General features: G+C 40.8%; 2 protein-coding genes across 2 annotated transcripts in view; both read right to left on the bottom strand.

Moving 5' to 3' along the window:
- The window catches only part of pafah1b1a (platelet-activating factor acetylhydrolase 1b, regulatory subunit 1a), a 97,352-nt gene extending 95,441 nt beyond the window's left edge, over positions 1-1,911 (bottom strand). The window contains exon 1 of the mRNA XM_056283322.1: positions 1,725-1,911. The gene's annotated coding sequence lies outside the window, so the exon portion shown is untranslated. The remainder of the gene's footprint in view (positions 1-1,724) is intronic.
- A 155-nt stretch (positions 1,912-2,066) lies between these two features.
- Positions 2,067-27,035, bottom strand: part of cluha (clustered mitochondria (cluA/CLU1) homolog a) — a 30,959-nt gene continuing 5,990 nt past the window's right edge. The window contains exons 2-27 of the mRNA XM_056283057.1: positions 24,310-24,503; positions 23,754-23,925; positions 23,300-23,443; positions 22,275-22,402; positions 21,788-21,942; positions 21,548-21,673; positions 21,169-21,316; positions 20,928-21,020; positions 13,971-14,405; positions 13,317-13,576; positions 12,765-13,189; positions 11,955-12,056; positions 11,018-11,118; positions 9,944-10,096; positions 8,923-8,985; positions 8,558-8,802; positions 8,255-8,339; positions 7,996-8,149; positions 7,678-7,817; positions 7,465-7,545; positions 7,239-7,364; positions 6,905-7,026; positions 6,715-6,808; positions 6,409-6,543; positions 6,202-6,275; positions 2,067-5,560 (exon numbers count right to left, since the gene is read on the bottom strand). Of these exons, the coding sequence (XP_056139032.1) occupies positions 5,431-5,560; positions 6,202-6,275; positions 6,409-6,543; positions 6,715-6,808; positions 6,905-7,026; positions 7,239-7,364; positions 7,465-7,545; positions 7,678-7,817; positions 7,996-8,149; positions 8,255-8,339; positions 8,558-8,802; positions 8,923-8,985; positions 9,944-10,096; positions 11,018-11,118; positions 11,955-12,056; positions 12,765-13,189; positions 13,317-13,576; positions 13,971-14,405; positions 20,928-21,020; positions 21,169-21,316; positions 21,548-21,673; positions 21,788-21,942; positions 22,275-22,402; positions 23,300-23,443; positions 23,754-23,925; positions 24,310-24,503 (4,085 nt within the window). The 3' untranslated portion in view covers positions 2,067-5,430. The remainder of the gene's footprint in view (positions 5,561-6,201; positions 6,276-6,408; positions 6,544-6,714; positions 6,809-6,904; positions 7,027-7,238; positions 7,365-7,464; positions 7,546-7,677; positions 7,818-7,995; positions 8,150-8,254; positions 8,340-8,557; positions 8,803-8,922; positions 8,986-9,943; positions 10,097-11,017; positions 11,119-11,954; positions 12,057-12,764; positions 13,190-13,316; positions 13,577-13,970; positions 14,406-20,927; positions 21,021-21,168; positions 21,317-21,547; positions 21,674-21,787; positions 21,943-22,274; positions 22,403-23,299; positions 23,444-23,753; positions 23,926-24,309; positions 24,504-27,035) is intronic.

Consider the following 27,035-nt stretch of genomic DNA (forward strand, 5'->3'; position numbering starts at 1 on the left):
AGTTAAGAGTCTGATGGAATTTCAAATCATATTAATGTTCATAATAACATTACAACTATTGACTTTTCCGCTGCTAATGCACTCTTAAAATCTTAAAATATTCCTCTTAAAACGTCTGTATTTGAGACCGTCAATACAAGTCAATTATTTGTGGTCAAGAGAGACACCCTTGACCATAGACAGCCCACAAAGACATGAAGAGTACACCAAGCAGTTACGATTTTTTTTATCAAGGAATTACCATTTTTAAAAACAACATCACATTGTCAATATGCCAGAGCCATACACTGCACAGGATGCGGCGTAAACCGAGGGCTAGTCGGGAACTCCTCTCGCCTAGGTAGAACCGGATATACTAGGTATAGCAGAGAATCCTTGCTTTGAATAAAATCCAAAATCGCTACGTATATACAACATTGCAAGAGCAAACTCCGTCATTTAGTATGTGCCGCATTTATTTCACCTAGCGTCCAGCTGAGTGCAAATATTACAAATCGGTAATTTAGTTTCCAAAATGTTTGAGTGTAGTTTGTGGCTTCAACAGATTAAAAAAATGATCTCACCACGTCTCAAGTGCTCCACCCTAATTTTCTGAAGCCATACCAACATACCGCACGGAGGAATACAGTCGCAGTCTTGAAAGAGTGCTCCAGCTGAGCCAGTCATCACTGGCCATGACGACTGTAACAGATAAATGGCGGCAGACGAACCACAGCCGCAGATGTCAATTCATTAAATTATTCCGCACCTGTCCGAAATCCGATTTCAACCGTATCTGTAACTAGTTAATAGCACTTACCCACTAGCACCGTGCTACCAACAGCAGCAATTTGCTAACGTATAGTTAGCGATGAAGTGTTACTTGTTAGACCATTACCGCCAACTACATTTAACTCCCTCAAGAATTGTGAATAGCGCAGCACTGTTGAATTTACAAGAAATACTCACGCAATAATAGGACATTTTTAAAATATGACAATAACGTTAAAAATACCAGAGGTGGAACGTGACCTACATTTGTTTGCTAAGGCATACGCAAGGTTGTCAAAAACCAAGTCACGCAGGCCAATATAAACACTTATATATGTATATATATATATATATATATATATATATATATATATATATATATATATATCAACAAATGGTTGAACACGAAATATAAAACGTCAAACCACACAATAAATCCCTTGTTTCAACGTGGGGTTTTTTTGCTCGTTTCCTATCGAAAAGTCGCCGACACTGTCAAGACTAGACCGCATATCAGCCGGTATACTAGGCAGCTAATGTCAGACAGGATAGCCCCGGTTAGCTTATATTAGCTAAAGTTAACCGTCAGCCAACTCGCCCAACGTACATATTAACAGTTAGCGCCCCGGTAACGCGTTCAAAAAAGTTAACTTAGTATAATAGTGCTTCACTTTTGGTAGAATTCAGAAACAACCAAACGCAACACATTTTAAACAAAACAAATTCATAACGCAATACCGGAGAACTTGCGTATCCTTGCATCTGCAAATTGTTTTCTATTATTATTTTTTTGCAAAGCAAACTGACACTAGCTCTACCTGCTGCTCCTAACGGCCTTGTCCGCCATTTTGAGACATAGAAAAGGAGGTGCAAAAAAAAAAACAAAAAAAAAAACACAGCCACATCGTCATTTTCCCCCACCTATATTTCTTCGATACTGGACAGCTTCTTGACTGAAAACTGTTTAAACTCACCCTATTGTCCCTCGCCAGTATCCTCAACCGTCTCGACCAGTGTGTCGGTCCAACGGAGCGTGGAAATTAAGCTCAAAAAACGATATCTTGTGGTCCGTCCGTAGGTGAGGTCCGCCGTCTTGTCTCTCCAACGGTCCTTGCTTGTTTTTCCTACCGCATTCGCCTTCGGAGTCGGGTACGCGCACGAATTCGCGTTCACAACCTGACGAGGGCGCGCACGTCCCTGACAGTCGCTACATGCGTGATTTCCTCCCAAAGTGTATTTAACTTTGACTACATTTACACTTTTCGTACTGCACCCTTTTTCTGGTCTCGTAATATAGTCAAAAGTTATATTCAGTGTCCTCTTGGCCATTCACTGAAAATGCTAGTTGTTCTTTTTTTCCTTATAAAAGGATTAAACCACATCGTTTGTTTGCGTATGGAAATTAAAGAGCCTGACAACATATATGCAAACTTAAAATGAAATTGCAGCTACACGATAAAAAAAAACAAAACAAAATTCCATTGGCTAGTTTTCCTTTATTCATTTTAATACAAAAGAATACTCCGACGAAAAAAATATTAGATTGATTTGTAATGAGCAAGACAAACCACAACAGGGGAAGCGTACACTAGGCCTCTGAGCCCAGATGTGCAGAGGAAATGTTAGTTGTGAGGATACAGACGGCTCAGGTAATCGCTATCGACTGTCACAGAGGCCACTATCCAAAAACGAGCAAGCGGGGAGTAGAAACGTCTACAGTTGCTGAATGATAGCTGCACCCCCCCCACCATTAAAAAGTCCACTTCTTCAAGGAGGGTGGCCAAACTTTGATATTTTTAAAATATTGATCAAAGACGCACGAATTCCAAATCTGAAAATTGAATACTTATTTATAAGCTTTTTTTTAGACATCTGAGTCAGCATCATTGACGATACATAAATTGTCCAAACGAAAAGGGGGCAAGTGACATCAGTACATGTACTTTTCTCGTACTTTGAGTAAACCGTAGACTATCTTATTGGGACTCTTTCAGAATCATTCTGAAATCACAATGACATTAATGCACTTTGCCATGCATCCATATCAGGAGGTATACGGCAAAGCCATTCAAAACAGAACAGAAAATAGCTACAGGGGAACAGTTTACGTAAAATGAGCGCCTCGCTACCTAAACAGAAGCACGACGATGCTATGAATCATCGAAAAGAGCAACATATATCTCGGCATATAGTTTGATCACTATCAAGGATTTTATTCTTTGCCATCACCTATCGAAGTCCCAAAACAAACTCTATTTCTGTTGGGATTTCCATCTGTTCAAGACATGTCCAACAAACAGCAGTCTTTGGAATTTAGGGCCATTACATCCAAAGAAAAAACAAAAAAAACCCACATTTTTATTCCATTAGGTCATCCGAAACATAGGCATAATTTTGTTCACCAGCACAGCATCTTCCCTGTCATTTAGGAGTCGACACCTCTTCAAAAACGGAGACAAACTCCTGTGTGCCACCCCATGGCAATTATTGGTATAGCAGTTGTGCAAGACTCAATTGACATTCAGGAGAAAAGTCAAATATTTTAAGAGTAGGGATAAACGTACTGCACCTCAAAAGACAGTCATACACTTGATTTTAAAAAAAAAAGTAATGAAGAGAGAGATCCAGGACAGCAAAATCAAGAGGCATTTCCACACCCAGGGCAAATGTTTCACCAGTTACCAATCTGGTTTCATTCTGAAGTATAAATAGGCACAACTCACACACCAGGCTCTGCTATTGACGCAGCACTTTTTTTCCCAGGAGCATAATCACGAGGACAAATTACTGTGGTTGCTATATTTACTTGCTTTTTAGATAAGAGTTTTCATAAGAAACGCAACTTGTACAGCAGACCACCTGAGAGTGCCAAGTTAAAGCTGTACTTCTAAAAATCTGTTCCAGCACCATCTCTATTGCTTAATCACATACATTTATACACAAAAACGATTCAGAAAGAAAATGCCAGGGGATGGACACATTGCATGTATACAAGCAACACAAAACCTATCAGTCTTTTTTTTTTTTGGTACATTACACTGAAGCAGCCCTTCTTTACCCATTTAAGTGGTGCTGTTTATATGTTCAAGTCTATACAGCACTAGAAAGTGCATTATATACTGCTCACTAAAAAAAGCTTCTGGCTGGTTTTCTTTCAGATTCATCCTTGGGGATGACATGACCAAATGACGGGGAAAGTAATAAGTCAGTCAACAATATAGCAATGGTTTAGTATCCGGTCTATTGCTAAGAACTCAGTTTCATAGCCAATTGATACAGAAGCAGATTTACAACATTGCTGGACACGAGTGATTAAAGAAAAGAGACATCACCCATTCGATATGTATACTACGTGTAGAAAAATAAAACATTTAGAATGTCATGGATCACCACACTACTTAAACTAAGCAGCAGCAATAACACTCCAAACCCCTGGCATATACATTTACTGTTGGACTACACACACACACACACACACACACACACACGGTACATACATGCATGTATCCTTTCAAAAGTGGAAAAATAGAAGATTAAACACAGCTAGTATATAGATAAATCTACTGCTCAACCCAATGCTGGACGTTTTAAAATCTGCATTTCCATTGACATTTATCAAGTACCTGTCTAAACCAATAGAGTTATACATCTTTTCCACTTACATACTTATATAAAATAGACATGTTTTAAATTAACTGATAATTAACAGAACTAAAATGGCTTCTTTCCCCTCCTGTGCACTTGTACAAAAAGAATCATTTACTGGGAAAAAAAATGTAACAAATCAAATCAACCTAAGAAGTTGGTTAAAAGCTCACGAATCTGTCACTGTTTGAAGAAACAGGAACTGTAGGACACAGCAGTCACCCAGCTAGGATAAATTGACAGAAAGGCAAAGATTTCATTTACTATTAGGGAAACTCAAAAATAATTAGTTATTAATGAGGAAAGGTTTGAAGAAACTAGTGAGGGGAATTTACATTCTGAAGCCCCACAAGACAACTCAAATTGAGTGATTGTTGTCTTGTCTTAGTGCGCAGTAGAAATTACCCCTGAGTTCTGAGACAGGGTTTATGTGTAAATCTGAAGCACCGTTTGGGGGCAGCCACAGTGAAAATTCTACGCCCTGCGGTCTTGGAGACTGTAAGAGTAAAGGGGCAAAGTGTGGTCCTGGGCTAAGAAGTGCTGTGAGAAGTAGCGAGGGGTGGGCAGAAGGAAATATCGGGGATAATGGTGACGTGGATAAGGCTCTGGTATACAATGTCATGTCATGTTCATCCTTGGTCTCCCTCCCCGGCCGCATTCACTCTTCCACACACAAGCATACGGTAAGCAGCAGATATGGGAGTGAGTTTCACTCGGTTTCTTTGCCAACTTCTTGGGCCGGGGATTTTCAGATTGCACACGATTATTATTGGTTCTATATTCATTTTATTTATTTTTGCTCCCTCCCTTCCCACCATGTAGGAAAATCCTGTTCAGTATTCAGTGTCCTTCCATCTTTAACCCTACCTACACTTACACAAATGTTCTCTTGACTGCTCTGGCCCATCTCTCCCAATTATTTCAATGTTGACTTTGACTGCTTAGTTCTTGGGTCCACAGGCTCAATTAGATGGCTGTTGCATCACAGCCTCCCCCCCCCCCAGCAGAGAATAGCTGTATTGAGGACTCATGACATTAATCGTCGATAGGAATTTGGTCCTCCAGTTCCAGTGGACTGTCCTCTGTGTGCTCTTCATTCTTCCCTGACTCCTGCAGCTGCTGCCGCCTCTGAACCTCCGCCTTTAGATTCTCCAGGTCCTTTTGGCTTGAAGGGAGATACCACAGGGATCAATTGGGGATCTTGTTTAATTTTGGTAAATACAAGTTACAGGGACAAAAGCATTTTGATGTTTAGTGAAACATTTTTCTTCACTTGGCACTTGACATCCTTTCACTATGTGAGTGTGTGTGGTGAACACTTAATACCTCAGCTCACTGAAAAGGCTTGTATTAGTATTGCTCATTGAAAAGCCAATTGCTTCATTAATGATCAAATCTTTTTAACTTAAGAACAAATCCTTGAACTCATCAACAGGCAAAAATTCTAAATATTTAGGTATACATTTGAAAAACCAATTGCTTCATTAATAATCAAAATTTGTTAACTAAACAACAAATTGTCTTTATGCATGCTCAATAATGCAGGTAAGGAAATCAGAAAGTTGAATCAGTTCATCTGGTCACAATGTTTATTGATAATAAATGTGGCATCCAGATGAACTGATCCAACTTTCACAATGTTTATTGATAATAAACGATATTGATAACAAACATTGTGTCCAGATGAACTGATTCAATTTTATGTAAAGAATAAATCATTGAACTCACCAATAGGCAAAAATTCTAAACATTTAGGTATACCAGCCTAATGTAATGTTAGGAACTAAAAACCAACGAGCTCTTTACCTGAGAGGTATGAAGATGATGCCATTGATAATATTGAGCTGTTCCAAGACACTGGCCATGCTGGGAGCAGTGAACTACAGTAAAAACAGGAGGAACAAAATTATCAGACCCTGCCTTGCATGCAATATGCTGACCTCAAAAACATGGCACCACCTTGGGGCCAAATCATCTGGCAGCACAATAAGTCCTTTGATTTCCAGCGGTCACCTTTAGGGGCATGATGCTTGCATTGGAGCCATTCTTGTAGATCTCGTTCATTGTTCTCTGCAGAGCCACTGCCTGCTGGGTGAGGTACTTTAGGTACTCTGAGCTCTCCTTAGTCTTCTCATGGGCCTCGCCCACCTGAATAGGAAAAAAAAAAATATATATATATACAGCTGATGAGTGCACTGAGCACGAAACAAGCTTGTTCTGCCATTTAACAACTTTTGAGTTATTATATATATATTTTTAGGGCATTCAACAAATTGAAAAACCTTTTCATCTACACACAATACATCTTGTGGGAGTTACCTGGTTCTTGTAAATAGTATAGCCCTCCTTTTCATGTTGCAGTGCAGAACGGAACTCAGCCTTGCTCTCATAGACTCTTGCAACCAAATGATGACTGGGAAAAACAAAAAAGAGGTCAGGTAATGTAAATTATTGTGTCAGATGGTACCCAAGTCAATAAATGCATACAAAATATGTTTTTTTTCCCAACCTGAGGGCCACTTTGAGGGACCGGGGTCCATGATATTTTATGTTGATGGCCAAAGCGTTCTCCAGGAACCTCAAAGATAAATCGTACTCCATCACTCCATGCAACACCAGGCCGATGTTACACTATGGGGAGGAAAGCCCCGACACCATCGAGAACCAACGTTATTACCAATTTTTTTTATTGAGCACTTGTGCACATCCAAAATTAGTTTTACTGTTGTGGTGGGTCACACATAAACATTTAAAATGAGTAAGTATGCTACATGGTGATAATGGAGACTGGATCACTTTAGAGGCACAGAATTATACAAATGACTTGTAGAGATTGTACTCACATCTAGAAGCGCCATTTCTGGATGGTCTTCCCCACACACCATCAGCATGAGGTAACGGGCGCGGTACAGCAATTTGAGGGCAGTGGACAGCTGGCCATTGGCAAAGCAGTACAGAGCCAAGTGCATCTATGATCCAGATGGGAGCAATCAGACACACAAGTTGAAGGTATAACAAATGTCTCTAACATGAAAAAAAAAACTCCAATAAGCAAACAAATTAACTCACATATTCTTGAATGGTGTTGGGGTGCTCAATGCCCAACACTCGCTCACTCATTAGAACAGCCTTTTGCTGGTTGCTGAGAGCCTGTGAATACACACATGCTCAGTCATCCATAGAATCACTATGGCACTAATGTGAACGTTACGCTGAAGTCTGACTTTGCAAAAGGTGAAATGTTGATGTGCAAATATGCATGTGTCACAAGAACAAGCTTACCTCAGGGTGGTCCCCCATGATATAATTAAGGCGAGCCAGCAGGCGCAAACAGGCACAAATCTCCACATGCATGGCCCCATAGACATTGTTAAAGAGGTTGAGGGCCTCATTGATCAGCTCACAACCTTCCTTCAAAAAACCTGGCAAGGCATAAACACCCAGTTTTGAGAAACTTCAGAGGAAAATAAGGGATTAACAGTCCGGGCTTTGTTAACTTCATAAATTATTTGTGGAGCAGAAACTAAAACATCAAACATGTGAAAGATGCAATTTAATCAAACCATTTAAAAATAGTCAATATGGACATGGATGTCTTACCTTGCTGCACCTTGGCCTGGCCACTCTGGAAGAAATGGAAGGCGTCAGAAGCTTTGGGGTTTATGTGCTTCACAACAGGGAAAATGTTAAGGATGTCCTCCTCTGTAACGGCGGGTTTGTGGCGGCTATCAAAGTTGTACTCCTTTATTAGAACCTAGGAGGTGACAGAGGCAAACATTTAGTAGAAAGTGTAAGAAGAATGTAGTGTCAGTTCTAGGAAATAGAATTTGAGATCCAACATTGAATGAAAGGATGTTACCTGGATGCCAGTTTTGATAGAGATTTCTCTGAGAAGAGTGATCTTCTGAAGGCCATATTTCTCTACCGCCTGGTCCACACTTTCACTGAATAAAACGTTTGAGGACACATGGTCACCAATAAATCAATGTGCAATGAGAAATTGTTGACAGGCAGTAATAAAACAGTGTTGTGGCACCACTGGCTTAAGCAACAAATCAGTGTCAACTCCGAACTGCACCCTCGAAAGGCGGACATAGCTTAACTATTAACATCAATATTAGTTTCACATGCTAAGACTTGAATTTGCAGGAGCACCCTTCACCATTGCAAGGTGAAATGGTAGTAGCTCTGAGCCTCAGTGGCGATGTTCTTCCACAGCTCACTGGGCGTCAGGTTGGCCCAGGCTGTGTTGTCACCACCACCGGGGACCCTGTTGCGACGCTTGCGGTTCTTGCGCCGTGACACCAGTTCATCGGGAGGCAGGTGCGCAACAGCGTCGGGGAAAGAGCTCAAAAAGCAGTTGAGGTAATGGCTGACTGCAGCAGAAAGAGCGGACAACTCCACACCCTTGAAAATAGATATGACCGCTTGTTGAAATGGGGTTGTTACATAAAAACACAAAGTCGTTCTTCTGTCAAAATGGACAAATAAAATGAATCCAATCCTGACTTGTCCAATACTACTCACCTGCAGATATGTCTTGAAGATATGTTTTGCACATCTGGTGATCAGTTCACTGATTCCTATTCTCTAAAAAAAAAAAAAAAAAAAAAAAAAAGGTTAAAACGTGATACTAAACAAAACAAAAAAAAAAGGTACAGAGGATGGTAGTGTTTCTTTATTGTGAAATCAGAATGTCTTTTCAGCCTTTTAACTTTGCATATTGCTGATAACTAGGAAATAAAGATTTAGAATGATAATGTTGAAGAACAACATTTTAGTGATAGCAAAACTTAAGCGGTTAGCTCATATTGAAAATACTATAGCTGCTAGCTAGGGCTGCACAATTAATTGAATATTAATTTTGAGCATGATTTTGGTTTCCCACAACTAAATGAACATGATCAACTGCGATATTGATGTTTAAAATGTGTGCTCCACTCATATAATGTTTCGCTGCATATCAAATCAAGTGCATCCTAAACTAACTGTTTCATCAATCTCAGATGTTCCCTGTAAGTGTGCACTCTGCAGCTTCAGTCCAGAGTAGAAAAGTAATATACAACAGAGAGCAGACAGGCAAAACAAAAATCAAATGTCTGAAGCAGATGGGGAAGAGCTAGGCCCTCGAAACGGATCGTCATCATACATAAAGTGTCCTTTAGAATCGTGTCTGTGCCACAAAGCAACACAACTAACCACCTGAAAAAACACTACAAACTGCACTAAATAAAACACTACTAAATAATCATTATCTCAATATTGATCAAAATAACCATGATTATCATTTCGGCCACAATTGTGCAGCCCTACTGCTAGCACATACTCATTTCCTGGGAACATCTGTTACTTTTCAAAATGTTATTGTCATTCTTTTATTAGGTTTTAATATTCATAAATCAATAATAACCATAGCAACAGGAATATTAATCTAATTAAATTATTTTGTGTACATCTTCCATATAATAATGGCAGAATTATCTTTCCATTTTATTGGTATTATCCTTTGCATTTACACAGGATGTTCAAACTGAGGGTTCAGGCTTACATAGAAGTGATCCAGCTGGGCTCTGGCAGGGGTCTTGTCAACAAAATCGAGAACTGTGCCCAGGTAGCGGATATTGATGCCCCTCTGGTGCAGAGCTTCGGTCAGCGTAGCCCCATCCATAGGCAGGGCGCTGTGGTCCAAGCAATCTTTCACCTGGCCATATAAGCATACAGATGGTTTAAAGAGAGACCGACATGCCCTTTCTGAACAAATTTTTTAACATTGGGAGTTTGAATCACAACCGAAAATAGGTGTGGTTTTAAGAATTCAAAGCTATTGGCTACTGTTTTCCTGGGTGGGTGGGGATCGGTACCGCTCGTCACTTATTTACAAAAAATGTCGGATAGCGAGAGCGAGAGGGAAATCCTCTGCGAGGATTACAGTTTTGAGGAGGAGGATTCGGTGATACAAATAACTGTTAGACAGATAGATGATAGATAGTATTTAGATACATAGATAGATACATAGATAGATAGATAGATAGATAGATAGATAGATAGATAGATAGATAGATAGATAGATAGATAGATAGATAGATAGATAGCAATACGTCGTAGCAAGATTGATAATAAAAGTCTCAGCAAAATAGCACAAACTCGAGCCAAGTAGCTAGCAGGAGGGGGTGAAAGAACGGCTTCTCTGTGGTTTTATAGCATCTCACTACGGACACACCCGATATGTTAATTAACTGGTGTCTACGTATCCACCGGCAAAATTTGACATTGGACACCATCTACAGTCAATCACAGATCTCTCGAGTGGCCGCAGACGCGCTATTTGGTCACTGAATTTCTCCGTGGTCACATTCCAACTTGGAACATAGCCTATCAATGGGAATTTTCAGATTTTGATGTCAAGTATCACTTTAACACACAGGTGAATGTTGACCTTGAAATGTATCTACAATATGATGCAAACTTAATGTCAATAAACAACTGGAAAACAATTCTGAGCACTTCTGACTCCTCTTTGAATAGAAATAAAAACATAAACATGCCCAAAGGGACATGACCTAAGTGAAACACATGACATCTAGTGCAGAATTTAAAAGCAGAAAGTAGATAATCCACTTACCAGTGAGGGAATCTGGCAAGACACTAAAAAGGCAGCAGCATCTTTGAGCAGCTGCTTCTGTTTTTGGACATCCTCCAAGCTGTCTTCTGGGAAACGTACTCCTAGAAGAGCAAGAAAGCATACAGTGTCACCTCACAGCTCACATTATAATCTGGGAAAAATTGCCATTCTTACTCATATCAGTAAAATCATGCAAGGTAAGAACAAAAGTTTTGGTCTAAGTGAGTGCTCCAATAACTGTCACAAAACAAGGTGTCATGTCCTGCAAAGAAATGTTTGGCTCTACCATGCCAGGAAAAAAAAAAATTATTAGATTCATTTATTCACTCTTGCCTTAAAACATACACAAAAATTACTTCTATAGCTCTATGTGCACCACAACCAATAATAAGATGTGCTTTTTATGAAGCATGAGTGCCCATAAATAAATAAAATGAAATGAGAAGAATCTTTAGGGTCATATATTGTTTGAGTAAATCCTTATTGCATAACAGGAAACTCTTTTTTGTCATCAAGTAGTATGGAATATCACTAAGGGTGCACGACATATCGGTCAGCAAATAGGTATTGGCCTAGAATTGCATAAAAATGTGTTAGTGTGTCGGGACAGATATCAAAATTATGCTCAAAATGTGGATGCATTAATTGTGTGCTGACGGTGACCACAGCTGCTAACAGAAAGATGGGTCACACTACAGCCTACAAAGAAATTAAGCGCAACCCACTTTCGCTCAACGTCTGTTGTCACCATCAGCACATAATTAATGTGTCATTGTATTGATGCGACTTAGTGGACATAATTTTGATATCTATCCTGATATCACACATGGTGGTATCGCAACGAAATGGAAAATACTGGTATCACCTGAAATGGGAATTACCATTTTTTCAGGTGGCAAAAAAGTCAATATCTTATATCTTTAAATATTACCCTTACCTGGAGAGAAGATGTCAGGGTTGAAGCGGATGTCAAATGACGTGTTGCTGATTGAGCCAACTGCCTTACAAGCATTGAGGACCACTTCACGACTTTTGGGGTCTAAATATGATTGGAATAAGAAAAGAGAGGAAGAACCGCAAGGAAGAAATTCAATAGGGAGCAACAACAAAACATTGACAAATGAAAGATGACAAACAGAAAGAAAAAAAACATCTAAAGTTGATAATGGCCAGAAAGCCCACCTCCATTTCCACCATTATAGCCATTGATCATAAATAATTCCAAAACCAATTTTAAAAAAACAGGTTGTGTTTATCAGACAAGCAAATTACAGTGATCTAGGATCTGTTATAGGGCATACAAATCAAATATCAGAATGTTTTTTTTCATCCTAAAATACACTTGTATAACACAGCCACAACAACCAACTATTGGGTTTATTAGATTACATCCCACAACAATAGAATCTGATTAGGCCGGAAAATGGATCAATGGGGTGATAAGGGACTCATGCTTTTCCCCACTGCAGACTGAGGGCTTATAAGGGACAGCTACCCAGGTGGAGAGATGCAATGCAACTATGACTGCACTACATGATTCTCAAATGTTAAATACACAAACACACAGAATAAGAATTGTTCCCCACCTATCACACTCCCTATCAGACACACAGAAATCAAATGTCAAGACCCATTTTAGATGAAAATCAATGCTATTTTTCTCTATGCACTTATCCAACATGGTAGCTCTCCCCATTGGTCCTAGCTTTGCTTCACCTACTCCATGCGGAGTGCTTTCAAAACATACCAATACCAGATCCATCTTCAGCTACTAGGGACTCCGCCAGCTCTTTGGCCTGGGCTAACCCTGGGATACTTTCCCCAGGCTCCTTACCCTCCACTGGGCTCTCACACTCCCCGTTCTGGAGGGCTGTGGGCTCCATAGGCCCGTTGGTGGCAGGCTTGGAGGATTTCTCAGCATTGGTGGTTGCTGTCTGTGAGATAACAGACTCATCTGTCTGGTCTGCTTTAAGGGTATCTGTGACAGGCACCTTAGGAGCATCTGAGGCAGGTGTCTGAGTGGCGTCAGCACTGCTTTCTGTTAGGGTCTCAGTGGATGTCTCCGAAGAGCTTTCAGAGCTTTCTGTTGCAGGCAGAGCGGAAGTCTTGTTGTCTTTGTTAGCCTTCTGCTGCATAAGCTGTAATGCTGCCATCTTCATGAAAAGGAGATATCTGTGGTGGGAATACACTGATAGTCAGCAATACAGTGACATGTTAAGGCATACTGTCACAACACCATTTAACTAAAACAGCTTGTTCAGACCAAAGCTGCCATGGTGCAGAAACCACCAGCATGTACCTGTGCTCAACAAAGGCCTCGATAAGTTCTTGGCGTAGACAGGCGAGGCGGTGGAGGTGCTGGCGAGGGAAACCATGTCTCTGGCTCTCTGGGGGCAAGTCCTCCCCTTCCACGGGCAGGAAGTTGAGGTCAGGGGGGAAGGTTCGAAGAAGGTCCAGGATGTAGTGGCGCCCATCATTTCCTATGATGCCCTTGCACTCCACTGAGGAGCACAAATCCACGGTCTCATTTTTCTCATTCAGCACACCATGCCTCTGGACCTAGGGTTATGATCCAAAATGTAAACAAGGATGGGTTAATAGATGGCTGCTACATGCTTTTGAATACTAATCTATGGTAGTGGCTGTCAATCTCAACATGATCTCTATGTTAGAACTTAAAAACAAAAAGCATGCCATTAGAGCTGCATCAAGCCATATTTTTGATATGGGGGTATAGTGTCAAAAATGAGCTGAAAGTGAAGCCAAACTACAGACGGCAACGTTGATTCTCAATGGAATCAGAAGTACAAGTGATCCTTCCACATTACAGGGAATACACTGTTAATATCAAAAATATCACTTAATCCACCTTTAAACAACTGAATTGCCAAAATTGGGATATTCAGGATAAGGTGTTTGCTGAAACATAGAATGACCAGCTTTTGATTCTGACCTTGAGTGGCCTACTGGTCTTCTCCAGCAGCTCAAGGTACTTGCTGTGGGACACAACAGTCTTGCCAAAGTCTATGGAGCCATAGATGACACTCTGCTCCTGTTCGCGCTCCAGGATGCCTGGGATAATGGACTGGGCAGTGACACGGTAGCCCCTGTAGTCGACCACCACAGTCCCGAGAGTGTACAGCCCCTCCACATCCGCGGCCCCGTAAGCCCGCACACCATTCAAGTCATTGGTGGGTGCTGCATGGGCAGCAGCGTCCCCGCCCAGCTCCCGATAGTGGTCACGCACATCGAAGCCAAGGCTGAAGAAGATGTTGTTCCAGATAAACATCTGCATGCGTGTTTCCTCACCTGGGTTGATGGCCATCACGTTACCATCAATTACTGCCATTGCACCCCGGGTGGCAGCTGCTGCAAAGTCACTGTGGACCTACGTAAGAGGAATCAGAGAGTTTTAGAGTTGGTGAACAACACAAAGCTAGTTATTTGTACTCGAGTTGGTATTATTATTACTGGTAGTAGTAGTAGGTGGTGTGAATATTAAAGCTGCACAATAACAAACAAAATCAAATTTTCAGTAGGCTGAGTCAGCAGTTTAGGCTGCTTAGCATCGGCCGGTCTCCATACAAGACCATCACACCGCTGGAAGTCTGATAAGAATTTAAAATATATTAAAGCAGTGATGTAAATAGGTTTTCAATGTAGTGGGTCCCCAATAAGAAAAAAAAAAGTTTTGACAAATTGCAGTGTTAAACTCGCGTTTGATTTCATATAGTTATAATTAAGGTTATATTCATGTATGTGCTGAAAACGTATCTGAAATTTAAACATATCCTAAATCTGAAAAATTATTTACAAAACAAAATCACGCCATCATGACATAATACAAAATTCAAATAAACAAAATAGTGTCTGTAGCAACATAATAGCACCAAAATCAATTATCAAATAAGAGCGTTGAGTATAACACATGTGAACAAAAAGTTATTCAAACAAACTGGGGTCTATAGCACCAAAATGAATTATAATGTACTGCACAAAGACTTAGATCATCGGTCATCATCGACATAAATGACAGTGGCTACATGAGTTTATTTACCAATACCAAGTTTGCAGCCTTGATTGTTGAAATGAAATCTTTGCGGTGAGCTTATTGCAGCTTAAGTAGGATGTCGTGATGATTGAACACAAGAGCTAGTCTACACAAGTTAGATGCGCAGACGATAAGTAAATGGTGACCAGTGGCGATGTTCCTTTTGTTTACATCTATGATTTCAACATGGATTTGTTGTTCACAATCTCGCATTATCAGGGAAAAAATAGGGTGCGTCCCTTGGACACGTCGATAGTGAGTTTACTGCATCCTTTCGGATTTTATTGCAGAGTACCACCTATTTAAATCACGGGTGAAGTCAAATCAATGATGCGAGAAAATTGTTATATATAAACCAATTAAAAGCCAATATGCCAATTGCTGGTGGAAAGTCTTATACACGAGTAAACAAGTTAAAGTGCGGGACTTAATTGTTACTCGAAAAGAACACGGCGTTTTATTCAACAACTGTGTTATGGTGAACTTACATGTTCACCATAACACACCATGTGCATAAAACATCAACTCACTTCCCTTCCTGCACCTTCACAATAAAAGTTCCCCCTTACTCCCAATACATGACAACATGTACCTGTAACTTAACAAACTCCCTCTTTAAAAAAAAAAAAATTGCACTTATTCTCAGTACTCAACTGAACCTTTGTGACCTGCTTTTGTTAACAACAAAAGACATAGAACATGAATACAACATAACAATTAACACAACACAAGTCATAACATGTGACTCAAACAGAGATTTTGTTCTTAACCAAGTTTCCATTGTCCTTCACTGAATGCCTTAAGTAACTGCAGAGCTGAAGCCCCCTTTTTGGTAAGACAGTCTTGCTAGTTGTTCTTTTTGTGTTGTACCAAAGGACTCGCTCAACCTTTTGGGTTTGGATAAGTTCTTTGATGCTGCTTATTTCCAGACGGAGTCCTTTCTCAGTGACTGACTTTGTTGACTTCAGTGCATCAGCCAGTGAATGATTGTCTGTGACACAGGTTATTGGTGCAGCATGTTCAGCATCACCAGTAGTCAGTTCAGAGAAGAGTGTAGCCAGAAAGATGGCATTATCATTCCATCCGACATTGCTGATGTTTCACCTGCAAATGTGCTGCGCACAATCCTCTTGACTCTCTTTGACTGCCACAAAAGGGGTGAGAACTTTCCATTTTCCCCCATTAGAACAATAAGGTGTCCTCCTTGAGTGCCTCCGTCAGAAAGATTTCCAAATGAGGCATCAACTGAACACAATCATCTTCAAGGCACTATCTCTGCCAAGGTGTTGAAAATTCATGACTACCTTCTTGGACTTAAGTTTACACACTATTCTGTTTGTTTCATGAGTAGTCTGCACAGTTGCATTTTTCATGCCTGACACCAAGTTTTTTTTACTACTTTATTAATCCCCGTGGGGCAATTCTTTCTGCATTTAACCCATCCTAGCTGTGTAGCTAGGAGCAGTGGGCAGCCACCGCGCAGCGCCCGGGGTTGCTGGCATCAAACATTACATCTGGCCTGCTTTGTCTTTCAACCCAAAGAATTTGGCCTATCTTGGACCTGAGTTGACCCTTTTCCTTCTCACAGAGAGGTGAGTCTTGTTCCACAGCTTGTGAAGGATCCATATGTATGGGTTGCATATGCTGAATGTAGTTTTCCTGGTGTATTTGCACTCTTCCGTCAACAGTCACAACATCTATTCCCACATAGCAGGCAAGAACCCCAGTTACAGTACAGTCCTGATCTTGCCAATAAAAAACAGCTGGATCAACTTGAGACATTTTTCCTCCAGCTGTCAGTACCATTTCCTTTACTGTTATACCAGTACAGGGATGCATCTGCCAGACCAAACACACTTTTTGAGCTTCCATAATGTTCCTTTACAATCAGCCTCTGGAGGGGGCCTTATATGAATGTCACATAATAGTTTCATTCCCTGTAGAAATGCAGATTTCATATCCATAGAATGAAGTGTCCACTGTCTTTGACAAATTACAGCCACAAGTAGCCGAAGAGACTCTGTAGCACATGTGGGAGAGTCCTTTTGCAGCTCTGACACTTCTAGCTCCTCAAAACCTCTAGCCACAAGCAGTACTTTTGGTACTGGACCAGTGAGTGTCTCTTTGAGGGTGCACACCCATCTGGTAGAAATGCACTTCTGTCCCTCATCCCTAACTTCCTCAAACACATCGGTATCACTCCAGCTCTTTATTTCCTCTTGTTTTGCTAAGTCAAATGATAACATATTTTGTTACAAATACATCCTCACATACATCTGTGGTGTTAGTGTCAGTAACATTTGTTTCTACCTGAAGGCTCTCTACACTTGACATGTCAGCTGAGTCTTTAGTGCCTGCAACATCAATGGGCTCAATATGCAGCAAGTTGTACCAGTTTTTGTATTTACCCTTAGCTTTGCCTGCACGCCCTAAGACTTTAGCTGTGTGTAAAATACCTGTCTTTATCTCCGTGTTTGACAATTTGTCCTGTTTTTAGACTGACATCTGTTCCCTGCTCTGGACCACTACATGTCTCTGTATTGTCATTTGTGTGATGTTCCGTTTCATCCTACATCCTAGTGGTCATTCCTGTTGGTTCCATTTGTTTCAACCCTTGTTGCACCTCCGTTAGTGTCTTCTGTGCCTTCTATGTTATTGTCAGCAATCTCCTGTCCTCGCTCAAGGTCTGTGTCATTTTCGGTATCATCTTTGTGACACATTGATTCACATTTTCTGTATTCACTTTTCTCAATCTGAGATAATGTACCCGGACATCTGAGTCAGACATGGTTCCTCCATGTCTGACAAACAACACTGCTCCATCCTGACCGATGACAACACCCGGTCCTTTCCACTCTAGGCAATCTACTCTCTTGTAGTATACTTTGTCTCCCATTGCATATTTCTCGTCTGTATGACGTATTTGTTTTCGCAGTGCTCTCTGTATTCTTTCTGAACATTCTGCTTCGGTAAAAGCCCTTCTCAATGCATGTAAAGCAGAGATGTATTTTGCCACCCATTCACTTTTGTCCTGCCCTCTAAAGCTGGCGGCTTATCAATTAGGGTCAATTGGGATTCTGTCCAAAACCCAACTGATGAGGACTATAGCCATGGACACGTTGCATGGTGTTCTTTGCCATAAGTGCCCAGTCCATTGCCGTGTTCCAGTCACAACCATTACTTGTCTTCACTTTCATTATGATCTCAGTAAGTGTTTGGTTGTGTCTCTCTAGAAGTCCATTGCTCCATGGGCTGTAGGCAGCTGTTGTCTTCAGTTCTATGTTGAAGTTTTCTGCCATATCTCTCGCCTCATCGTTGTTAAATCATCATTGTTAAACTCTCCTCCATTGTCACTGAACAGTTTCTGAGGTGAACCATGCACACTTATCCAGTCCTGGACGAAGTGTTTCACTATTTCAGAAGATTTCTTTGTGGTTAGAATGCTGCACTACACCATGTGAACTGATTAATAATATGGAGATACCACACATCTGGTTTAAGTTCATACTGATCTACAGTCAGTCTCATTGTATTGAGATGCTAGTGGTAAGCCAACAGCAGGCTTCAACATAGTTTTAATGTATCTTTGACATGTTTCACAGTTATTCACAATTTTCTGTAAGATGATGTTACATTCAGCATCTTTACTGTCTGAACTCTTTAGAAGCCTCTGTATTCTGTCAGCAGAAGCATGACCAAATTGTTTATGAAGCTTCAATAAGATTTTCTGTTTTGTTGCCGAGTTCATGTCTTCTGAGATTGTCAGTATTTCATCCTCACCCTCGCTTTTTTTATGCTCATTTTTTTCTTTTAGAGTGTCATCTTCTGCAGTTGCCAAGACCTGGTCATCCCATTGAATGTTCTTATTTTTGTTGTCCATAATGTTCACACAGTAATGACCAGAGCTGGTAAAGTCAAGTTTTACAGGTTTGTTGAACATCACCGCCCTGTCATTTTCCATATCCAGTAGTGTCTCTGGTCTTTTCATGGAGGCTTTGCTCAAAAGCAGTGGAATGTTAGCTAGGACAACATCCGTTTCAATATGTCAGTCTGTCCAATTTTTTGAGGGAATTTTCAACTTTTTAGTGGAATGGACTACTTTTCCATCTCTAAACTTAAAGGGTCTACAAGTGGGTGTTTCCGTTTTCCTCAAGTCATTCAACTCGTTCTGGCTTAGTCCAGTGATGTAGCTATCAAGCCACTCCTGTCCACACACAGTCCATGTGCATGTGGTGTCAATATTCACTGAACCAAAATACTCTGTCAAAGATTTCTGCTTCAGTGGGTGACTCTTTAGTGTATATAGTAATGTTGCACTCTTCTACCCCCTCTGTGTTACTATCTTCAGTCAGCTTGATTTGCTCACCTTTATGTGGACAGTCCTTGGCCCTGTGAAAAGTGGAATGACAAATAGCACACTTTGATCTGCGACTGTACCTGTCCAGCGGGTTTGTGCCAGGTAATGGTGTCTTCTGTTGATCCTTTTGAAGCCATGATTTGCCCCTGTCGTTTCTGCTCCATCATATATGCAGTTTCTTGGTTAATTCCCATGCTGGAAGCAGATGCTTCTCCTCCAAATATCCTCTTCAAAGCGGACTTCATTGATGCAAAAATCAGATCTGCACATGCTGTAAGAGCCAACTGTCAGTCTTTCGTGTCCAAACATGCGGTGTCCAGCAGTTTGAACGCCAACACTGCATCGGGAAGCTCCATCTTGTATTTACGCACGCATGAGTACCGTTGTTCAAAATCGATTATATAGTCCGCCATGGACATACTACAGTCTCTCGTAACCAGGTCGAAGCTCGCGTAAGCGTCATATGTTCAGTCTTTTTCTTCTTTGAGAAACAGATTATCAAGTTTCACAAGTGTTCATATCAGTGCCTTTGTTCAAGTCATCTACCGGTATTTCCATTGCTGTTTCTCTTGCTCTACCTGACAGCGCCAAAACCACAGCAAGCATTTGCTTATCTATCTCGAGGTCCGTAACTCTGGTCCAAATTGCAGCTTCATTCTTCCAGCTTTCGTATGGCTCCCCTTCATCAAAGCCTGTTGGGACTCTGTAGTTGCAAACCATCCTCTGCTACCAATGTTACTCGAAAAGAAGACCGTTTTATTCAACTTCTTTATTGGTGACCGCCATGTTCACCATAACACACCGTGTGCATAAAACAACAACCCACTTCCCTCCCTGTACCTTCACAATATAAGTTCTCCCAATATATGATAACATGTACCTGTAACGTAACATTAATCTTACCCTCCCATCATCAGTTGTCTGTCTAGGATCTTTTCACTTAAAATCAAATTAATAAAACTAAGAATAAGAAACTCATGGCATTTTGTTTTTGTTTCATAGAGAATTCTACATTTCTTTATCAATTACCCTGAGACAAAATCTTGTTTATTTTTCACACTGAAACAAATTTCTACCGCGGACAACAGTACCAATTAACATCAACAATGAATTTATAAATGCTAAAATCCTCGTTTATTTAAGTGTAATTTCAAACACCCTGCAACTCCACTATAACAAGTACTTGGTAGAAGAAAAAATACTGTCCTTTTAGAATTCAGAAAATCATAGTATCACCAGATGAGGACTCACATTGGAAAGCTTTGTCCACATGTAAGGTAAATGAAAAGATCATGTATGCAGTTAAAAGTAAGAGTCAAAGACAAAAGCCACACTGCAGGCTTCAACACTCAATTGCAAATTTTTTTGCTCAGATTTTATTTTTTTTCCCATTCTTCCCATTCATTTTTGATCATCAGAACTGGGATGGATTGAAGGCAGTCTGGATGTAGCCGAAGTGCTTATGAGAAATGGGTGTGGAGACTAATCCGTTTTTACGGTACCTTGAATATGGCCCTCTCTCTCAGCAGTCGTTCCGGTAGATTCTTTCGGGTCAGCTCTCTGGTGGTCTGGAGCTCCTCATTCCAATCTCTAGTCTGAAGAGATGGATGGATACTATGGGTTAATCGGTTAAAATTGGACTTCACCTTTCACCCCGTTGGCATATCTTAACTGACAACAACCCTTTATAAATGTTCAGTTTTCTCATGTCACTTAATTTTTATAAGGTGACACTGTGCCCACCTGTCCAGGAATGTGTTCTTCGTACCCCAGGCGAGAAGTGTAGGCATCCTCTGCTCTGACGCAATCCATAGCATGGTCTACCTGTGGGGCTGTCCAGCTGTATACCTGGAAGGGAGTTGCTATTCTCTCAAATGGGTGTCTCTGGACCCTAAAAGCCCACCAACAAAGAGACAGAGGAAAGATGGGATGAATTTATTGGATACTTGTTCCTAGTTCCCTTTCGAACATTACTTTTTTCCGTTTTCAGTCTATAAGATATGGAGAGATCCACTTTTTTTGAGTCTCTAAAATTCAGCCAACCTACAGCTCAAAATGTGGCACAGTGGCAGAAATAAACAGTCTGGGGAATCAGAGCTGAAAAAAATGAAGTAGTTCTTACCTTCTCTTCTGCAGTGCAGTGAAGTTCTTCTTGAAGGCAGGGCTGATCTGACTCAGCAGCTCCACCAGAGAATGACTCAGGAAACTAGGGTTAGCTGGCTTGGGGTTAAAGGTGTAGGTTGTAGATCTAGAAAACACCAGCACATTGTTATTATCACAAACTCTTGACCACCATTATATTTATCATTGTTATCAACATAGTTCATCCTCACAAATGTGTCCATTTGAAATGTGCACTGACTGGTTGAGGTAGAAACCACGGGTAGAGGCAGTGACGCTGACATGGCGCTCCTCCACAGTCACCATATAAAGGTACATGAGGTCTCCGTGCATCTTCCTGTTCCCTGGTGGAGGGTTCCACCCACTCATGGTCAGGACCTTCAGGCACTGCATGGGCTGTTGGGAAAGTCAAGAGTATTCTCTCAAAGACAATTTCTAAAATACTTGGTAGTATATTTTCCAATTATGGTTGGTGAATTTTGAATATAAAGCTGCTCCCTACACTTAGGATATTGCACTTTTAAATCTGTTTTCTACTGTTGTGTGTCTTGATGATGTGGTGTGTCCTTCCTGTCCTTCCTTGTGCACTGCAGGTTATGTTATGCGCGCTGTTTTTAGTGCATGTCTGATGTGATGGTGTTTCCACAATGTTTCTTTTTTCTTACCATAATTGAGTTGCATCGCTATACTGTACTGAAAATAAGGCTAACAGAGGCCAGCCACCTTACCTTCCAGTCCTTGTTCTGTGGCTGGAGGGGCACCAGAGGGCGCTCTTTGCTGCCAGGGAGGATGTGCTCTGGAGGGGTGCAATCTATCTGCTCCAACTCATTGCCCTTTTTCTTTCGCTTACCACTATCTGCAGCAAAAAAAAAAAAGCACCAAGGATCAGTATCAACACATGTGGTGTGCCTCCATATTGCTTCTTGAGCCATTTTATCATATGAACTTCAGACAATGTCCAGAGAGTCAGGTCTGGACACTGTCCGAAGTTACTCTTTCACACGTGTAACCCAACAGGGGACTGTCCATATCAGACGCGTTCTCACCTACTGGAAATACTCCGTTTAGTTTAGGTGAGGAGTGGCGCCTGCTGTGTAGAGCGGGCAGGAGGCAGGACATGACACAAAAAGTACGCTGTGGAAATCGCGGTCACGTAACCAGTTCGTAACTTGGTCATAAACAAGAGTCGCTTGCCGTTCCTTGAATTTGTCGGACAATTTTGGTGTCGGCCCTTACCGACAGAAGTTCCCAAATCTCATCGTCTCTCCAGTTTGACTTTTTCGTTGACATCTTCGTGTGAATGACCGTTCTTCTTCACCCTTGGATGTTTGTATTCTTCCGGTTTCGCGCCAGCTGCATGATAGAAACATCATCAACACGCCCACTCGCTCGCTCTTATTATTCCAGACAATGACCTGCTCTATTCTCACATGAGCTCAATCAGACATTAAACGGACTTTGTACTAGGGAGCTGGCAGGGTAAAGTCTGTTTAATGTCCGGTCCAACTGATTCGGACATTTGCGTTCTCACATACAGCTCCTGCGAGTAATGTCTAGACAAGTTCAGGGTTGCAGTGCATGTGTGAAAACAGCTTTGGAAAACATGTACACCCATGTTAATGTACACGCTGGAGATGGAAGAACGTGCCTAAACCGGACACGGTCTGTATTTTACTCTGGCTTGCAACATATTCTCAACACCTCTTTAAAGGTAACACACACACAAACAAAACAAAGAGAGAGAGCCTCAAACCTCCTAGGTCTCCATCAGTGAAGATGCTCAGGAAAGAGAGGGAGTTGCAGTCCACACCATTGTAGGCATCAGAGGGGTCCAGGCTTTTCAGCAGGTCTCTGATGTGGCGTACATGGATGCGTGCCTCACGCACTGTGTAAGGTTCTGGAGTTTAAAAGAAAAAAAAAGAAAACATTGATTATTCATGTTTCCCATCCTGTCATGGGTGATCTGAATTATAAAAACACAGCCTGCGTTATTTTCTAAATTATACAGTCTATGAAAAACAACAGCTGAAATATATGCGCGCAATTTGGGAAGAGGTCCACCTTGTGATCTAGTCAAATAGGATATAGACCTCACCATGTTGCTTTCAAGCAGTTCTTTGTTCCATAGGCATCACTAATGACTGTGATACAATATACACAGAATTAATCAAATACCCATGTGAATAAAAAGAGACTATGGTCATTACCTTCCACCACTTTGAGCAGCGAGCCTTCCTGCAATCCCTCAATGGACTTGAGCTCAGCAAAGTTGTCCAGAACGTTGCCGTCCAGCTGCAGAGAGAAGCACGTTCGGTGACAGGTGTCCTCGCGGTCCATCAACACCTGATGGATCTCCTGCACCATCTCCTGCGGAGACACCTGATGGAGAGGAGAGAAGGAGATGGGCTCAGCACTTCAAGCCCAGCTTTGAAGTGCTGAAAAGAGAGCAAACGATGACAGCCCCAGCTGTGGTCTCAATGGCAGGCTCTCCATGCCATGAAATATTTACTAAATATGATAGAAGTTCCTTTTATATGCTTGCTTTTGGGGATAATTACATTTTTTGTTCACATTTGTCTTGAAATGGCAATTATCATTCAGCGATAAGACTGCCACTGCTGAATGAATGTAGTAGAAACATTGCTAATGAGTAAAACATTTAAATATTTCTGATTTTGCTTTCTGAACACATATTATGCAGCTATTGATGACAGGAAATGCTGCAAAATATCAAGCATTTCTTTTTGCAGAGTGAATATGTACCTGAAGATCAAATGGCTCTGTGCCAGGGACCTGGATCTTCACAGTGAAGCCTGTGTCCTGGATCACTATCACTTCGTGTTCGTTAGACTCCTCCCCTCCATCCACCTCACCACTCCCATCCTGCTTGGATTTCGCCTCCTCTGCATGCTCATGCAAACCACCACCATTCATCACCGCTGTGTCTGCACTGTGCCCTGTGTTTGGAAAGAAAGACATTCCTCAGTGGAAGAATGCATCTTGGCAAGTCAATTTCACCACCCCAACTCACAGGTTAAACACAAAATCTTATTTAAAACCCTGGCAAATTTACCCTCAGTGGTAAATGGAAGACCAGCCAAAGCAAAAGAGACCCCAAATTCTGTGGCAGTGCATAGGACACACAGCTCTGCTCAGACACAGTTAAGTCGGAAGTTTACATACACTTAGGTTGAAGTCATTAAAACTCTTAACCACTCCAAAGATTTCATGTAACAAACAACATGCAACAAACTAGTTTTGGCTAGGGTCGGACCCACATACTCGGCTATCCAGATATTCATTCATTGGGTAGGTATTCAGTTTTCAATTTTGGGATTTGGATATTCCTTTTTTTTTTTTTTTTTACTAAATGTGGGCTATCGATAAAGGCGAACTGTAAAAATAAATTTTGTCGGCACATTCCAGTAGTATTTTTTATACTTTTTTAATTGCACTATTAAAATGTAGAAATATATACCATCTCAGCTTGGGCACCTGACATCCTTCTCACTCACAGCAGTGATGTCACGCTTCAGTTCACCTTGGCCGTTAAAGGGAAGACAAAATGCCAAAGACCTCAGGTGTGCTGCTGTTGTAATGGTGCTACCTTGTTCTATTAATTACAGTTAGTTCATTTATTTTACAGTTAATTTTCTGTGTCGGTAATTGGTAAAAATAATAACTATTTCTGAGTGATTTGTGATTTCTCTGTCATAAAAATGGTGGCGTATTACACTGTTAAGCCTACTGTTACAGCTATCTCATTAAAAGTGTTGTTGTTATAACAGAAATATGCGTGTTTTGTATCTTTATCTGACTCTTGTTAGGTTCCGGTAGTAAAATGTTATAGACTGGCTAATAGCTGACTGAAATCTGGAATTGGAGTTGGTTCCTGGGTGCTGCACTGCAGCTGCCCACTATTACTAGTGTATAGGATGGGTTAAATGCAGAGGACAAAATTCGTCTCAATGTATGCGAGTAACTGAGACATGTTAAAGAAATTATAAATAAATATAAATCTCAAATCTTTTAATTTGTTGTAGCTAGTATGCTGTTTCTGCATTTCTGTTTCACAGTGCTTTGTCAGGCGTTGCCTCGGATTCTGAGCCTATTATGAGCATTTATGTGGGTCCACATTTTAGCCGTGAAGAAGAATTGTCACAAGCTTTTACTACGTCACAAGAAGTGCATGGATAGAACCTCGTGCAACAAAACCCCTCAGAATTAAAAAAAAAAACATGCATAAAACACACCAAACCATTTGGAAAAATATTTTCATAAACAAATAACACAAACAACAATACTGTAGAACAACAGAATCCTTAAACAATTAATGCCTTTAATTAAATCGAAAGACATGTGTTGCACCGCTATGCTGTCCATCTCAGCCAAGAATGGAGAAATGTCTGGCTGAGTCCTTCCAGAGTAGGCTAAGGTGTATGTAAACTTCCAACTTCAACAATAGTTATATGATACCAAGTGTCTTGATGCATGCTCAATAACCCAGGTAATAAAATCAAAGAAGGTTGAAGCAGTTCATCTGGATACAACGTTTATTGACAGACACGTTTCATCACTCAATTAAGTGACAGCTTCAGTCTAAACTAACTGCAGGCATCCCCACCCCTTATGAACAACACGGTAAAATACAGTTGGCTAACGACTGAAACCAACGACCAGTTTCATATGCAAATATGGGTGTGACCACTAACTAGAGTTTCCAAAGCCATGTGTACTATTCACAGAGGATTAGAGAATGTTGCAATCACAGCATTGTAAAATGGCACACAACGCTGTGACTGCAACTATTCCCCAATCCTCTGTGAACAGTATACATGACCATTGACACTCTAGTTAATGGTCACACCCATATTTGCATATGAAACTGGTCGTTGGTTTCAGTCGTTAGCCAACTGTATTTCACCGTGTTGTTCATAAGGGGTGGGGATGCCTGCAGTTAGTTTAGACTGAAGATGTCACTTAGTTGAGTGATCTGTCAATAAACGTTGTATCCAGCTGAACTGACTCAACATTCTTTGATATATGACACCAAGTCACTCCTTTCTGATAGGGGTCACAACTAGGGCTGGGTATTGTCAAAGACCTCACAATACGATACATAAAGATATATGGGTCACGATACAATTTTATCACGATACATTGTGATACTCTACATAATTTGCTGAAAATTTAAAAATATAGCTGAAAATACAACATGCTGTGTCCCACCTGGGTATTTACATCACATTATATTTTGATAACTCAGCGGACAAATTGAGTCAAAACTATAATTCAAAATTACCATTCCATTTTATTAGAATGCTATTTGCATTGCACACTGTGTCAATGAACTGAAACGTAGATGCCATAACATCATATGAAAATAAAGTGTGCATATTAAGTATTGTTTTTTTTCCCAAGATTATTTTTTTGGCATTTTCTGCCTTTGACAGCGTTAGTCGAGAGAGAGAGAGAATGACAGCAAAGGG

This window comes from Lampris incognitus, chromosome 7 (genome assembly GCF_029633865.1).
Source record: "Lampris incognitus isolate fLamInc1 chromosome 7, fLamInc1.hap2, whole genome shotgun sequence".
NCBI classification, from domain to species: Eukaryota; Metazoa; Chordata; class Actinopteri; order Lampriformes; family Lampridae; genus Lampris; species Lampris incognitus.